Below are 15,611 nucleotides of genomic sequence, written 5' to 3'. Positions count from 1 at the left end.
ACAAATTTTGAACGGGGCCCTGCTTGCAAAAAACTATCTACCAAAATGTTTTTTTAGGTGTGCGGAAAACCTTGTGGATTACGAATCGCTAAAACAATTAGATAATTTACGCTGTCATTGGTAACTTTGTAAAATGAGTAAGTTTTATAAAATAATTTTACAAACCGAACCATTAATCGGGATAAGTTTACATAAATTTGTGAACTCATTTTCTTCAGAAATATTTGCAAAATTTTGTAAGCGTAGAGAACTTACGGGTTTTACAATGTTACCAAGGCCCGCGTGATTGGCTTCAATACTGAATTGGTAAAAGTGTAGGTTGTTAATGGGGGCGAAATAGTAACAATTATTTGAGTAAATTTTTTGGCAAGGTTTCAAAAAAAATTATTTAAAATTTATTCAAAACATTTAAAACATTATTTATTCAAAACTTTTAAAATTTATTGCATGATTTACACACCGCAATTATAAATTGCTTAAATTTATACCGGCTATAATTGTAGATTTTGCAAATATCAAGATTTGAAAATCAAGATTATTAGAATCTTCCGGAACGGAAGACATCACTGTGTAGTGGTCGAGATCATGTAGTGAGTGAGACGCGCATGCCTATGTTCAAAGTAGAAAAAAGAGGGTTTGGTGAGCTCCTGCTGGGCGCCGAGAGAACCATTGTTTTGAAAGTATGCGAATCAACATATGTATAAAAAGAAAAGGGGGTGGGCAGGTGGGCAGTGATGTCTTCCGTTCCGGAAGATTCTAATAATCTTGATTTTGCTTCACGCTGCTACGCAGCGCTCGCAAAATCCACAATTATTCTTCATCTTCCTTCACTTCTTACATCACTGTGTAGTTGTTTAAAGTACATATGTTGATAAGGAAGAGACCGGGTAGAATATTATATGATTATCTTACAAACAGCACAAATTTATTATAAATCATATTTATGAATTACAACCCAGTACGGCATCAGCTAACATATTATTCGTAACAATTGGCTTGTGATAAAAAGTTGCAAAAGTTTTTGAGGTCGCAGACCAGCCAACACTTTTCATAATTACGTCTACATTTACACCCCTATTTGCAGCCGTTGATGACGCTGCATGTCGATAACTATGTGCACTAAACTCTTTAACATCAATACCAGCTAATTTAAGTACAGTACAAAGCCAGCGACTAATTGTCTGTGAAGTTACCTGACCATGAGGCTTTACAAACGAAATTAACAATTGATCACAATTTTGTAACCTAATTTCTTTAGTTTTATCTATGTATATCTTAAGACAAGCTACGGGACAAAGTCTAACATCATGGTAGGGAGGTAAAATTATTAATGGGTTCTGATTACGGATCGTGGTCGTTTTGAGTACGTCCGTCAATTTTATCTGAACAGGATTGGACCAAATTATGTTACTAATCTTTAAGGACTTTAAGGTCTGAACTCTTTGTGCTGTCGTTAAGGCTAAAATAGCAACAAGTTTTAAACTTAACCGTTCTAAATTTATAGTACTATTATCCCATTGGGAAATTAATTCTAAAATAGAAGAAGGATCCCAGGTCACATTATATTTACAAAGTGGGGGCTTGGATTTGTACACCCCCTTCATAAACTTACATATTAATTTATTTTCTCCTATATTTATATCGCTATTCATTCCAAAAACTGTAGACAATGCTGATCTAGCAGTATTTATAGAATTGTAACTTAGACCAGATTCAACCAAAGATGATAAAAAATTTAAATATTGGGAGATATCGATTTTCCAAACATCGTAACCCTTTTCAGTACAAAATTTTACATATTTTTTAAGTGACGATTCGTACTGCTTCCACGTACTTAGTGATAATGATTTTCTAATAATATTTATAACTTGATCTGGAAGTTCTAATTTAATCAATGCTGTCCTGATAATATAGCTGCCATCAATGTCACTTGGTAACTCAAGGGATGTGCCCTATTCAAATAAGGAGAAAATAATTCATTTTTATTCTTTGGAATTATTATTACTTGAGATATACTCATATCATTGAATAGTGGGAACCAGGCCTGAGTAGGCCAATAAGGAGCCACGACAATTCCTTCACACTTTTCTATTCTTATTTTATTTAAAACTCGAGGAATAAGAGAAAAAGGAGGAAATGCGTAAAAATATGTTGTCCAAGGTTGTGTAAATGCATCGACCCATTCGCAACCTGGAGAAGGCTTCCATGATACGAAGCAGTCACACTGTCGAGTTAAATTGGACGCAAACAAATCAATATTCGGATCACCAAGTTTGTTTTTAATTAAGTTGAAATTACTACTGTTAAGCATGAAGTCAAATTCGTCAACGCTTTCTCTAGATAAAGCGTCGGCTACAAAATTATCTTTTGTGCTAATATACGATGCAAAAATTGTTATTTGTCTTTCTTCGCACCACTGCCAAATTGACTTGGCAATCGCGTGAAGTTTTATAGATTTGCATCCACCATACTTATTTATGTATGAAATGGTGGTAGTGTTATCGGTACGGCACAAAATTTCCTTATTGGCACCAGAAAAACATTTCAATCCATTAAATAGTGCAATCATTTCTAACTCATTGATATCGTACCTGTTTTCTAATATTGACCAAAAACCTCTCGTCGTTTGACCATTACATTCTGCACCCCACCCTGTGAGTGATGCATCAGTTGTTATCCTCAAGTCAAACGAATCTTTCCTTAACCCCTTTTTAGCTGACTGTACGTGTGATAACCACCAATTTAGGTCTTTAATAGCTTCGTTAGACAGCACCATTTTTGCCAAAAATGAATTATTTGAATTTTCCAGTGCTAAAGTTTTTTCAATCTCTAATTGTCGTGTGTAAAGTTGACCATACTTCACAGCTGGACAGACAGAAATCAAAATACCAATTATTTCAGCTAACTTATGAATTGTGTTACAATTGGAAGACAAATACTTAATTATTTTTTGTACAAGGTTGTTTTTCTTTGATATCGGAAGGGTTAAGTTCATATCAATTGAACAAATTACAAATCCTAAAAATTTAACTTCACGAGAAGGAATTAATTGAGACTTTTTAAAATTTATTCTGATTCCTAGCTCTTCAAATAATTTAATTGTGAACTGAAGGTTGACAAGACAAGCTTCTAAAGTTCTTCCTATTGTTAATAAATCGTCTAAATAGCTCACGTTTTGAAATCCCCTTGATCGTAAATAAGCTAGAACTGGCTTCATAATTTTTGTGAATAACCAGGGGGCCAAATTCAAACCAAAACAAAGACAAGTGTATGCGTACAGGACGCCATTCCATCGAAACTTTAAATACTTTTGAGATTCGAGAGCTATTGGGATCATATAGTAAGCATCTTTCTGATCAATCACCGTCATGTAGCACCCTGGACTAACTAACTGTTTTGCCATTCTAATATCTTCTAATTTAAAGTGCGGTGCAAAAATAAAAGTATTAAGTTTCTTTAAGTTTAAAACAAATCGACGGCCCCCGTCTGATTTGGCAACTGTGAAGACTGGTGAAATAAATTGTCCAGCTTCTTCTTCAGAAATTTTGATTGCGCTACTTATAACTAATTCCGAAATCGCATCATTAATAAATTTGGACTCTGTTTCACTCATCTGTGGATTATTAGGCTCAGATAATTGTTGTGGCTCAGATTCGAATGGAATTTTATATCCCTGAATGGTTCTTAACACAAACCTATCCTTAGTAATTTTTTGCCACTCATTAACAAAATATTTTAGTTGACCTGCCTGATTTTTATTAGCTTGATGACTTGCTACTTCCTCTGGTTTTGATAATGTGGAGTTGATTGTTGAAGAAAGTTGTTTGTATGCCAACGTCGACGTGGAAACATTCCTCCCCTCTGTTGCTGCCCGAACTGCTGCCTCTGGGGAGTGAAGAGCCTTGGGCGATTCAAGTTTAAAGAACTGCGAGGATTAAAATAAGGTTGGGGACGTTGGTTCTGTCCTTGACGAGTAAATGACTTGCGAATAACATTGGATGCAGTTTTGGAAGCTTTTAAGGTTTCGTTCAGATCGGAACCGAAGAGAAATTCTGAGACTGGAATCTTTTACACAAAAATTTTGCATTTAGCACACCCTCAAATTTTTTGTTTACAAAAAATTATTACTATAAAAAATACCTGCGAGTTACATATCCCGTGGTATTCAGAGTTAATGTGCTTTTTTACTTCAAGTCGTCTCTTTTTGGAAATTGATTGGATTTGGTCACCCAAAATATTTCCCCCGTCAATTGCAAGTTTAAGAATGGAAATCTTCACCTCTTTTGGTATATTGCTTGCATTTTTCGCAACTTCATTTGCAATTTGTGCCAAAGCATTGAGTCCAATTCCAAGGGAGAATTGATTTTGTTGCATATTTAAATCGATAAAACGAGCCGGCCCTGGGAGGTGTGACCAAATCTCTTGATTCATTTTTGGACTAACAAACGGTTTACAATTGATTGGGATCTTGAAATTATTTTTCAAATTGTCTGAGGTCTCTTTTGATAGTGGACGACACATTGTTTTATTAAAGCCCTCAGCAACTTCAGCCATTATCTCCGGCCCAAATTCAATTGATTTCTCCACATCCCTTAACAAATCTTGAATTTCACTATCCAAAGGGGCCACATTATCAATTCCTAATAACAATCATTTGCTCGTAAATATAAACAGGTCAAATGAATATCAATTGATAGGATTAGTGAGCACAAAAATTTACCCTTCTCGCCTGATCCATTGAACAAATTTGCAAAAGCATTCGCCTCAGAATTCACATTTGCCGTATTCTCAACTTCATTATCAGATTCATCTGATAAATTAAGATCCCAGGATGCTCTTGGGGTTGTCATAATTCTGCGACATAATAATTCTAATTAGAATCTAGGTGAGGGCCGTATAGGAACACCTCGGGATTTTATTTGGGCCGTATAGGCACCAATTCCCGTACCTATTCAAGGTTGCTCAGAGATTTTATTTTACTGTTATTTTTCTTGTGGCAAAAACATCCTTCTTACGTGGAAAAACTGCCCACCCTCGTAAAAAATGGTTACCTTACCTTGTTGATTCAGGAGGGAAAGACGGGAAACACCCACTCGAAAATCCGGCGAGAAAAAATCCGTTGAAGAACGAAAAATCGGGAGCTCAGGCACACACGTCCACACTGCACTGCTATGAAAAAGACAATGGTTCTCTCGGCGCCCAGCAGGAGCTCACCAAACCCTCTTTTTTCTACTTTGAACATAGGCATGCGCGTCTCACTCACTACATGATCTCGACCACTACACAGTGATGTAAGAAGCGAAGGAAGATGAAGAATAATTTACAAAATACAGATAAATCCATGGTTTCTTTTTCCCATCAATTCAATCTTGGAGAAACAAAATCATATATATTTTTTGGTGAAACATGAAAAAAATCAGTTTCAAAATTTTGTCATAATTTTAAATCGTATACATAAGCTGTGTAATTTTCTATTTTGTGCATGTTAATTTTGTCTTTAAAAATTAATGTAAATCAAAAATTTGTTGGAACTGTACACCGATTTAAGAATTATAGGCAATTTGATATATGCGTAAATATGCTTAAGGTAAAGCCTTCTCTTGATTTTGGGACGAATTTTCCTGAAAGATTTTTAAAGAATAATGCAAAATATCGGATTTTTAAAAAAATTAGAGTTTTTAATTTACAAAACAATTGTTGCGGATATTTTTGATTTCTCCAAAGTAAAAAATTAATAAGAAAAAATAGGAAATTACACAGATTACTTACGATTTTAAAATTGTGATACGATTTTTTAAACTGATTTTTTACGTTTCACTTGTAATTATAAATTCGTTTAAACTGATACTCAGGTCTATCGGAGGATTCCATCTGAATTTTTTAAATAAGTTCTTCCAAATCACTAATTATTAATTACGGTGTACAAGTCAGTAAAATTTTAAATATTTTCTTTCCCAGAAATATAAGTAGGTTCAAAATCCCTGAAAAATTCAATTTCTGGAAATTTTATATCTATTTAACTTGCTAGTTTTCGGTAAAGTTTGTGCCCCACAAGTCTCATTTCTTATCTCGATATCCTCAAAGTGTTAAAAATCATGAAATCATATGAGTTAAAAATCGCTCAAGTAATTAATTTGATCACATTTTACATAATAGAATGAATATTTTTGGTAAACTTTTGTGACTCGTAAATCTCAATATACTCAAAGTACGAAAAACCTTTAAAGTATTTATTACACAGAAAACTGAAAAATTCCCAAAAACTGAATTTTTAAGCATTACTAACAAAATTAGGATTTCGTGTCTCCACTAAACTCTCAATTCACCATTACGAAGAACAATTTTTTTTAAATAAAATAATTTCCCCAATTAAACAAACTGATCTAAAATCTAATTGAGCAGTTAAAAAACTCAGTAATTTCTCAAACGGCGTATTGCAGTTGCAATAGCTTCGTACATACGAGATTTTGTACCAAGATGTTTTTATTGTGCGAAAAATCGTGTAAATTATGAATCGCTAAAATAATGAGCTAATGTACGCAGTCATTGATAACTTTGTAAAATTGATAGATTTTGTAAAATAATTTTACAAGCTTTTACAAAATAAAGAGATCAGAGTAAGTTTACAAAAATTTGTGGGCTAATTTTCCTTTAAAATATTTGCAAAGGTTTAAAAGTTTACGGAATTTACGGGTTATACAATCTTACTAACTATGCGATGACGCCAGCGGTCTCGCTCCGATTTTAATGAAACCACGATAATTATGTAGCCTTAGGTATTTAAATAATTGAAGACATGTTTCGGGATTTTTCATAATTCTCAGTTTAAACAAAGTTATGATGGTAAACGGGGCCGAAAATTCGCATTTTTCTCGTGAAGTTTTTCGTTTTTCTTTTTTGAGGGAGAAAAATGCGAATTTTCGGCCACTTATACCATTGTTTAAACTGAGCATTATGAAAAATCCCGAAACATGTGTTCAATTATTTACCTAAGGCTACATAATTTTCGTGGTTTCATAAAAATCGGAGCGAGACCGCTGGCGTCATCGCAATGTAAGGTCTGTGTGAATTGCCTTAGTAATTAATAATTGAGGAGGGTAAATATGTACGTCGCTTTATGAAATTACTATCTACACAGATTACGCAATTTAAGACTAGGGGAAAAACTGTAAGTGAAAATTTTGTAAATAAATATGCTTATTTTCTTCCATTAGAAAACTTATAGTTATCTATTGATATCCGAACGCCACAAGAGGTGTCTAAATTATGGAAATATTTATTCATTTTGTGTTAACAACTTACTTGAAAATAAATTCATTCGTGTAATGATTCATGTAAAAAGAGTCATTTTTATAGAGAGCGTACTCACGTCAACCTTCGCACATCTCGCAAATTGAGCAGTGCAACATAATTGCGAAGTTTTGCGAGATTCATGATGGCCGAATTGCCAACTATGAAATGGTAGCAGTGTGGTAGTTCATGTGAAGAAAATGATAATCGGTATTTATGTAAATGGGTACAATTCTACTCAATTTTATTTCAAAAAATTTTATTTTCCCAAAATTGTATTTACTCACAAAAAACAAATTTTTATTGTTACGCTAGCATTTCCAAAGCTTATTTATCGTCAATTCAGAAAATCTATATTACTTTAGAACATAAAATAATCCATAATTTTTTAAATAGGGTCTAATACCACCAATTTTTTTGTAATCTAAAAATTTTAATTTTTAAAAAGAAAACATTGGAAACTTTGTATAAAAATTTTTCTGGCACAAAATTCATTCCACACGTGTGGAAATGTGTGCACACATTTCGAGCATAACGACATCACCTTAATCAAACGTACTTGCGACCATAAAATTGTTCATAAAAATGGTGAAATTTAAACAATTTTTGTAAGTGTTCAGAGTTAAAAATGAATATTAGGAATTGGGAAATTACACAGGTTACGTACGTTTTTAAAATTGTGATAAAATTTTTAAACTTATTTTTTACGTTTCATCAAACATTATGATTTCGTACAGTTTCTAAAAGTCCAGCCCATCGGATGTAGAAAATCTGTATTTGTAAAATACATGCTTCGAAACAAATAATTAATAATTACGGTGTGTAGGTTATACATAATTTTTTATAAATATTTTCGTTGTTAACAAGTGTTCAAATTTTGAACTTCAAAATTCTTTAAAAATTAAAAATTCAATTTTTTCAAATTTTATATCAAACTTGTTAGCTTTGGGTAAAATTTGCACCCCATTTTGTCTCTCGAATATCCTCAAAGTGTGAAAATTTATATGGGTAAAAAATCGCTAAAAAATTCTATTTTTTCAAATTTTAGATCAGAGAATAATCATTTTTAGTGAAATTTTGGGCCTCATAAATCTCTATGTGCTCAAAGTATGAAAAACCTTGAAATTATTTATTACACAGAAAACTGATAAATTTCCGAAAACTTAATTTGTAAGAATCCAGGATTTCGTATCGGGATTAAACTCACAATTCACGATTTGAAGTACAAAAATTTGTTTCTTTAATAAAATTATCGCCTTAAAATTAATCTAAAATCTTGTTAAGCAGTTAAAAAACGCAGCGATATTTTAAACGGCGTGTTGCAAGAATTCGTACATATGAGACTTACTAACTTAAAAGATATTGCTTTTTTGTTATGTGGAAAACCTAATAGATTATGGGATTATGAATTTCTAAAGTAATGAGATAATTTACGCATTAATTGGTAACTTTGTAAAATTTGTAAATTTTGTATAAACAATTGCAAACTTTTACAAAATAAAGAGAATCCCTTTGATCGGAGTAAGTTTACACAAATATGTGTGTTTATTTTCCTTAGAAATATTTACCAAATTTTGGGCGTACTCACGACAACTTCTTATTTCGCATCGCAATTCATTTAGCAAACTTGCGAAGATCAAAATATTTCTGTCGTGAGGGGATTCGCAAAATATGACTTCGCAAATCTCTCCAATCTCGCAAATCTACTGAAAAATGTCTATTTTGGTATTGTTTCCATGGATTTCTTACATTTCCCTTGCTAGCGATGATGAGGATGAGTTTGCGAAGTAATTTTGCGAAATAAGAACATGCCCAATTGTTGGGTAAATTTGCGAAAAAAATCCCATGGTTTTCCAGCAAAATTTTTACGAAATCTCGCATATCTCGCAAAACTTCGCAAGTTATGTTGCTATGCTCAATTTGCGAGATATGCGAGATATGCGAAGTTTGACGTGAGTACGCTCTTTGTAAATGTTTACAAGTTTATGCACTCTTAGAAACCTGGTATTGAAAAAAACCTAACGGTATTGATACGTGACTCTACCGCCTTGGTATTAAATGGTTATACCATATTGGTACACGCTTAGAAAAATATACTTAATCCAGAGTAAAACATAAACCTATATCAACCAAAAAATGACTCGATACCAAATCAGATAAACAGTAAGATTTTGTGAAAGGGTAGCTTTCTGATTGTCTAAACATGGTAAATAAATATAAAACGATGAAGAATATTGTCACAAACCGGGTTCCATGGTGCAAAATGACAACATCGATAAGAACAGCTGCAATAAGTTGCCTATCTGCTTTAATGATCATTAAATTCTCTGGAATCTTGGTGGCGACGATTTTTTGTAAAGAAGTAGATTTCTGAAGGACCTCGTTTATATCCTACATAGAATATGGAAAAAGGACATCAAATGTGAGCGCACTTCACAGGTCATGCATAAATGACTCTAAAATTCACTCACAAATCCATAGATATTCCTACGTGACGAAGATTGACGGGGAATTTATTTTAGATTTGGAGCGGTCCCCGCCTGGCTTGAAACATTCTACATGCAAATTAAAATAAAACGAAATTTGAATTCTACTGAGTATAATAAATTAAATTGATATTGATGGATGAAATAATTACACTGTTCGAATTTGCTACTGCTGCTCCCGGAGAAGCAAATACCTGGTTATCAATTTGTGACCTTACTGGAAAACGGGTTTTAATTGGTACAAGATTTGACGGCACTAAAAGCTCTTGACAATTTTGTGAGTCCAAGACTGGAGCGGGTGGCAACTCCTGAAATATAATTCTTTAAGGGACAGTATTACAACCTCAAATATTGGCAAACTTATCAAACCTTATTTTTAATTTCCTCCTGATTTGAATGCGAGTTGGAGCTTTTTGAACTACATTTTAGTATTGACGGCGACAAGCACAGCCCCCTTTCACGTGCTTCTTTCTCGTCTAAAATGTCATTGGTATCAATTGAAATCCCAGCTTCAGAATGAGTTTCGTCTTGTAGAAATGAACATGAGAAATTTTCAGTCTCAGGAACATTGACGTGAAACGTCTGAAAAATTAAATACAAAATTATTTTTTCGCACTTACTTTATTGTTTAATTTAAATACACCCATAAATTCCAAAATCATTCAGAAATTAATCCAATAAACATTGTACATAGGAAATTAATGACTAAATTAATTTAATTGGAAGGATCATATAACTAGATAAATCATTTAATTTGAACGACTGCATTGAATACAAGGGCAGGAAGAAGGCAAAATCATTTATATCAATAATTCGGACAGATTTTTTATCATTTAGAACATAACTACAAAAATGGTTATCATACTCTCCACTCATTTCGGAAATTATTATACTACAGTCTCCATCTTCCAAAATAATTAATTCAATTCGACCAAACAACTGTTCCTCTTCTCTGCAGCCCAAGTACACAAAACTACCAATCCGATACTCCAACCCGTTTAAAGTTGCCTTGTTAGAAATTTTTACCATTTCCATGTTAAATCTGTCCCTAATTAAATTCTCGAATTCCAAAGACGATACTTGAACTGTGTCGTAAATATCACAATGAAAATCATTATGGTAGAACTCATTTTTAGACAACAGACGAAAACTTCGGGACAGTTGATGACGATAACAGACTGATTTGGCAATATTTCTAAAATTACAAGTCATATGCGCATTTGTTTTAAAGAATTTATGTTTTGCTTCATATGCCATGCTCCAAAAATAACGAAGTGGTCCAATCAATTCAATTGAACTTGCATAATGCAATAAATGGTGATGCTTTGGCTTGAGCAATTTCTTGACAAAATTCAAATTCCGAAATCAATGAGTCTACATATGTCAAACCACCCTTAGAGATACTTGGAGCCATTAGAATATCTAAAATTTCCCTAAACGTGAGAAACAAATTCCACTGAATATTCCCGACTGGGACCAAGTCATCAATTAGCAGAGGTAAAACCGTTATCAAGCATAGTGATTAGGAAGCATTCTGGCCAGATTTGGAATCACCTTTAAGGTAACTTTGTTTAGAAATTGAAGGCTTGGTATTGCAGAAATGTCTACCATAATCGAAGGATTCAATCCTGTGATTTAATTTGTCTAAGGTCATGAATTTTTGACTTATTAAGTGCTGAAGTAAAAGAATAACTAAATCCATACCAACTCCCTCAAATATATCATGCATGATATCGAACACTACCATCTTCGTAACATGGTGATATGGAGGCCGATTGAGTACTGATTCAAAATTAATTCCTGTTGCTGAAAAGTTATTAGACCTAAGGTCAGCAGTGTAGTTTTCTACCGTACGTAAATTAGCGTCATTTAAAATAAAAGATTTCTGGCATTCTTGTCTATGTAATCTACAACGTCGACATGGAAAATTGGCAGTGAAACCTTCTGTAAACCCTAAAATGGAGTGAAGGCCTAAATTATCCCCAGATAATTGAGCAAGTGCAACTTTCACATTCGTCTTTACCCCGTTAAGGTCAAAATCAATTCCCACATTCCACAGCGAAATTAATTCCTCAACTATTACTCGCACAACTGAATTTGATGAAGAAATTTTCATGTCAGAGCTTTTCACTGATGCTAACAGAAGAATATTATCTAACGATGACAACATAAATTTTGGGAGATCAAGAATCGAATAGTAGAAGTTACTCAGCTTATGCTTGCCAGCCTTCGACCCTAAAGGATTTGCTACCTCAGCCTCGTCAAAGTAAATATTTATAAATATTGTGTTTTTGGGGAAATTCATTTGGCTAAAAAGCAATCCATCGCGGAACGTAGTAAACACATCTCCATTATACGACTTGTTTAATTCAAGAATCTCAAAGAAACCAGGTTTTCGTAAAAGTTGGAGAAGTGACTCCGTAATTGAAATGTACTGCATTGTCACAGGGCGATAAAATTGTCTCTCCGGCGTGCGACGAAAAGCCAGGTCAGAGTCGAGTACAATTGGTTTGGAGTCGTTTTCAAGTCGTTTTCAGTCAAGTATTTGTCAAGCTTATACTTCGTATCTAGTCCATCAAAAGTTGAATCATCTCCATCCAAGCTTAATGGATCCATTTGCATAAGTTTTGACGAATCTGGGATTATCTCGGCATCCTGGTAGAATAAATCTTCGCATTCTTCCTTAATTTCAATCTCATCGTTAAAACTATCCAGTCTGGAATCTGTAATTTGAAAAAAATCGGGTTAGAAATGGCCATATGTGTTTTATGCAAAATAAATACAGATTCATGGAAAATTCAAACAAAAAAATCATAATTTGGGTTACAATTAAAATATACCTGCGACTTCTTCGGCCTCCACAATTTTTGCTCTTTTATTAACCTTGCAGTTTCTCTGACTAGTTTGTCGTGTAACTGCAAAAATTCATAATTCATTTACAAACTTTGTAACTTATTAAGGATCAAAAAATACTCCAACCTTTTTTCACCAATTTTGGCAGAATCTTTCCCAATTTTACTCTCGCCCCCTCGAAAAGTCTGTGCATGTCCGTTTGCAACGTAACAATTTCCTGATGAAGGGCGCAGACTTCTTTAATTGTGGTCAAACATGTGGCGCAGGATTCGATATTCGTCGTAAAATCTGAGTAGACCGAGCCATCCAGTTTTTTCCTGAGGTCCGTCGTCATGACCAGAGTTTTGAAGATTGTCGTCAATTCGGCGTAGCGACGACGCGGCTGAGATTCGGAGGCGAGGTCGGATAACCCACAGATAAAGCAGGGACCTCCTCCTCCATCGTTGGGTTGAGGAATTGTCGCCATGATTTTTTATTTGAGTCTGGAACAAAAATGAATCAAAATGTAATACTTGCAAAACGAACTTAATGTTTACACAAATAATTTTGACTACATAACCTTTATAAATTGAAATTATGAATGTTGGTTTCATAATTTCGTCGAAGATTTAAAATTTCATCACGAATTTACGAATAAAAATTAATTAACCCTAAAACTAACTAATATTGGATATGTACACACATTTTTGTATCCGGTACATCCCCTGAAGCCCAAAGTTTAAGCCTTTCTTACGTTGTAATCTCCTATACTTCAATCACCATCATTCCAATTAGCGCCGGAGATTGGTACAAAAAATGTTTGCTAGCCCTCCCCTTTCGTTATCCTTCGGATTTGTTTGTGAATCTTCCCAGGACGAAATGCTCGAACAGGTTGCCAATTTCTCCGTTGGGCTTGACGGATATCGACTTGCCATTTTTCGTTCTGTTTGACCCTCCCAGATTAATTAAGGCCTTGAATTCTTCATCTATTGGTTCCAACCATTCTTCCAGAAATGCAGGATTAAGTACGCTGACTCCATTAAGTAGGACCTCACCCACTTCAAGAATTCGGGACAGTTCCGGTTAGAGATGACGAGGCGGATCCTATTGTGAATTTAGTTATTCATATGTTAGTTTCAAAGATTAATTGGGTATAATTTAATTAAGGAGATTATATAACTCTCTTTTTGGGTTTATATACCCGTGTTATCTATCTGTCTGTCTGTCTGTCCGTCCGTCCGTCTTTTGATAACTCTCGTAAAACTTATCCAATCGACTTGAAATTTAGCACACACTTAGAAAATGCAAAATTAGGAATCAGTTTCGAAGATAAGCCAAATCCGTCAAGTGGTTGACCGGTATGGGTCATTTTAGTCGTTGTGGGTCAAGAGTCAGAAATTCTGACTCAGAATATTCAAAACAAAATGCTAAGTTTTTGGCACAGGGTGTCTTCTGGGTCAAGGTAGAATGGAATATATACCCTTTTACCTAGTGTGACCCTTCATCTATACCGAATTTAAAAAAATCATCTAATCAGGTTAAAATTTGGTAAAGAGGTTGTTAACGGGTTTTAATGAGTGAATATAAAGTAAAATTCCAAAAAATTTCATCGAATGGGATCCTGAAGATGACCCATATTGATTTTTTAAAATCGTATTTTGACCACTATAATTAATGAAGGGTCAGTTTACGGTAATTTGTGACACTTTGAGACAAGGCACAAAATTCTGTAGCATTTCACTGCAAGGTGTAGATTGACTAACTTCAAATGCATGTGAGATCATCTCACTGAAATGCACCTTATACCAGTGATGCTTAATCGGAATATTAATTCAATCATTCAATTCAGTTATTCAGTTCATTTATTCCATTAATTAATTCAATTCAATCATTCAATTCACAAAATTCGAAATTTTATGTACTCATTGATCATTCCTTTCATGAATTAATAACGCAAACAAATTGCTTAAAATATTTTGAATAATTCGCATTACTCATTACACAAACTTACCACCTTGAATGAATGTGACATATTTATAATTATGTAGGAACTTGTATATTTCATATAATAAACTACGACAATTACCCGTTATCTTCGTAGTCCTTCCTAGCATGCGACTCTCCATGGATTATGGACTTTTTCAGAGTTTTGAGTATATTGTGATGATCCTCTGATTTATCTTGATCAGGAATGCAATTAATTCCTAGCTTAATATCAACACATTTGAGTTGTTTGAACAGGTCTGGGGACTTCTTGATGTAGTCGACCACTTGAATAAATCCTTCTTCCTATAACATTTTTAAAAACGTATGAGTTCAGATAGAGGAAAATTATCGGTTATTATGCACTACGCAACAATATATAATTCCAATCAATATAATTAGTTTTAATTTCTTTAAGATGGGGAATTTATAACCAGAAAAAAATATTGTGTACGTAGTGGCGACACTTAAATAAATAGTGTTAATTTTAAATTTGCCACTAGAGGTCACTAATATAGTGACTCACTTTACAACTACTAAATAGCTTTCTGACCATATTTCTGACAACCGTGATAATCAAATACTTAATAGATAGCTATTTGTAGATTATTTACTTACCCATTCCTCATCAAATTCCTTGACACGATACTCCAAACTTCTAATGAAGACGTCACAGTTCGACATGTGATTCAAAATGATGTTTCTGCCTAGACTCACAAACCAGGAGTCATCCTTTTGCGCGATGAAACTATTCCGCCAAATTTTTGAAGAAGGCATGTCAAGGTTTTTCAAGAAACGCGGGTGGATTCTTGAATTAAGAACTAGAATATATTATACCCTTTTCAGGGTATAGTATATTCTGGAACGTTCCTTACTTTTATTTTCCAACTACTTTATTTCAAGTGCTGCGGAGTAATACATGCTACGTGGAATTAGTTAGGCGTCGCCGTTTGGTTATCTGTCTGCCTGATAAGGCGTAATATCCCCGTCATGTTAATCATACATATTTTTAGCAGCAGC

The 15,611-nt window shown here is 33.8% G+C and overlaps 1 protein-coding gene across 7 annotated transcripts; it reads right to left on the bottom strand.

Annotated features, from left to right (window-relative positions):
• Positions 1–1,491: 1,491 nt before the first annotated feature.
• LOC110858763 lies at positions 1,492–15,496 on the bottom strand. Of its 7 annotated transcripts, none has more exons than XM_035858871.1 (13): positions 15,210–15,349; positions 14,695–14,897; positions 13,312–13,712; positions 12,756–13,111; positions 12,617–12,691; positions 10,146–12,499; positions 9,929–10,084; positions 9,762–9,845; positions 9,536–9,681; positions 5,057–5,166; positions 4,721–4,854; positions 4,141–4,640; positions 1,492–4,065 (listed from the first exon to the last, which is right to left on the bottom strand). In XM_035858871.1, the coding sequence occupies exon 13, from the start codon at positions 3,611–3,613 to the stop codon at positions 1,892–1,894; it is 1,722 nt and encodes a 573-aa protein (XP_035714764.1). In that variant the 5' UTR covers positions 3,614–4,065; positions 4,141–4,640; positions 4,721–4,854; positions 5,057–5,166; positions 9,536–9,681; positions 9,762–9,845; positions 9,929–10,084; positions 10,146–12,499; positions 12,617–12,691; positions 12,756–13,111; positions 13,312–13,712; positions 14,695–14,897; positions 15,210–15,349; the 3' UTR covers positions 1,492–1,891. The 7 variants fall into 5 exon arrangements, 6 of the variants coding, with proteins under 6 accessions (XP_035714764.1, XP_035714767.1, XP_035714763.1 ...); XM_035858870.1 differs by having other exon boundaries at positions 4,721–5,166; XM_035858872.1 differs by having other exon boundaries at positions 4,721–5,166; positions 9,971–10,084.
• Positions 15,497–15,611: the final 115 nt, after the last annotated feature.

Source organism: Folsomia candida, unplaced genomic scaffold, assembly GCF_002217175.1.
Source record: "Folsomia candida strain VU population unplaced genomic scaffold, ASM221717v1 Fcan01_Sc022, whole genome shotgun sequence".
NCBI lineage: Eukaryota > Metazoa > Arthropoda > Collembola > Entomobryomorpha > Isotomidae > Folsomia > Folsomia candida.
Note: the sequence above shows the minus strand (reverse complement) of the source record. Positions and strands in the feature narration are given on the sequence as shown.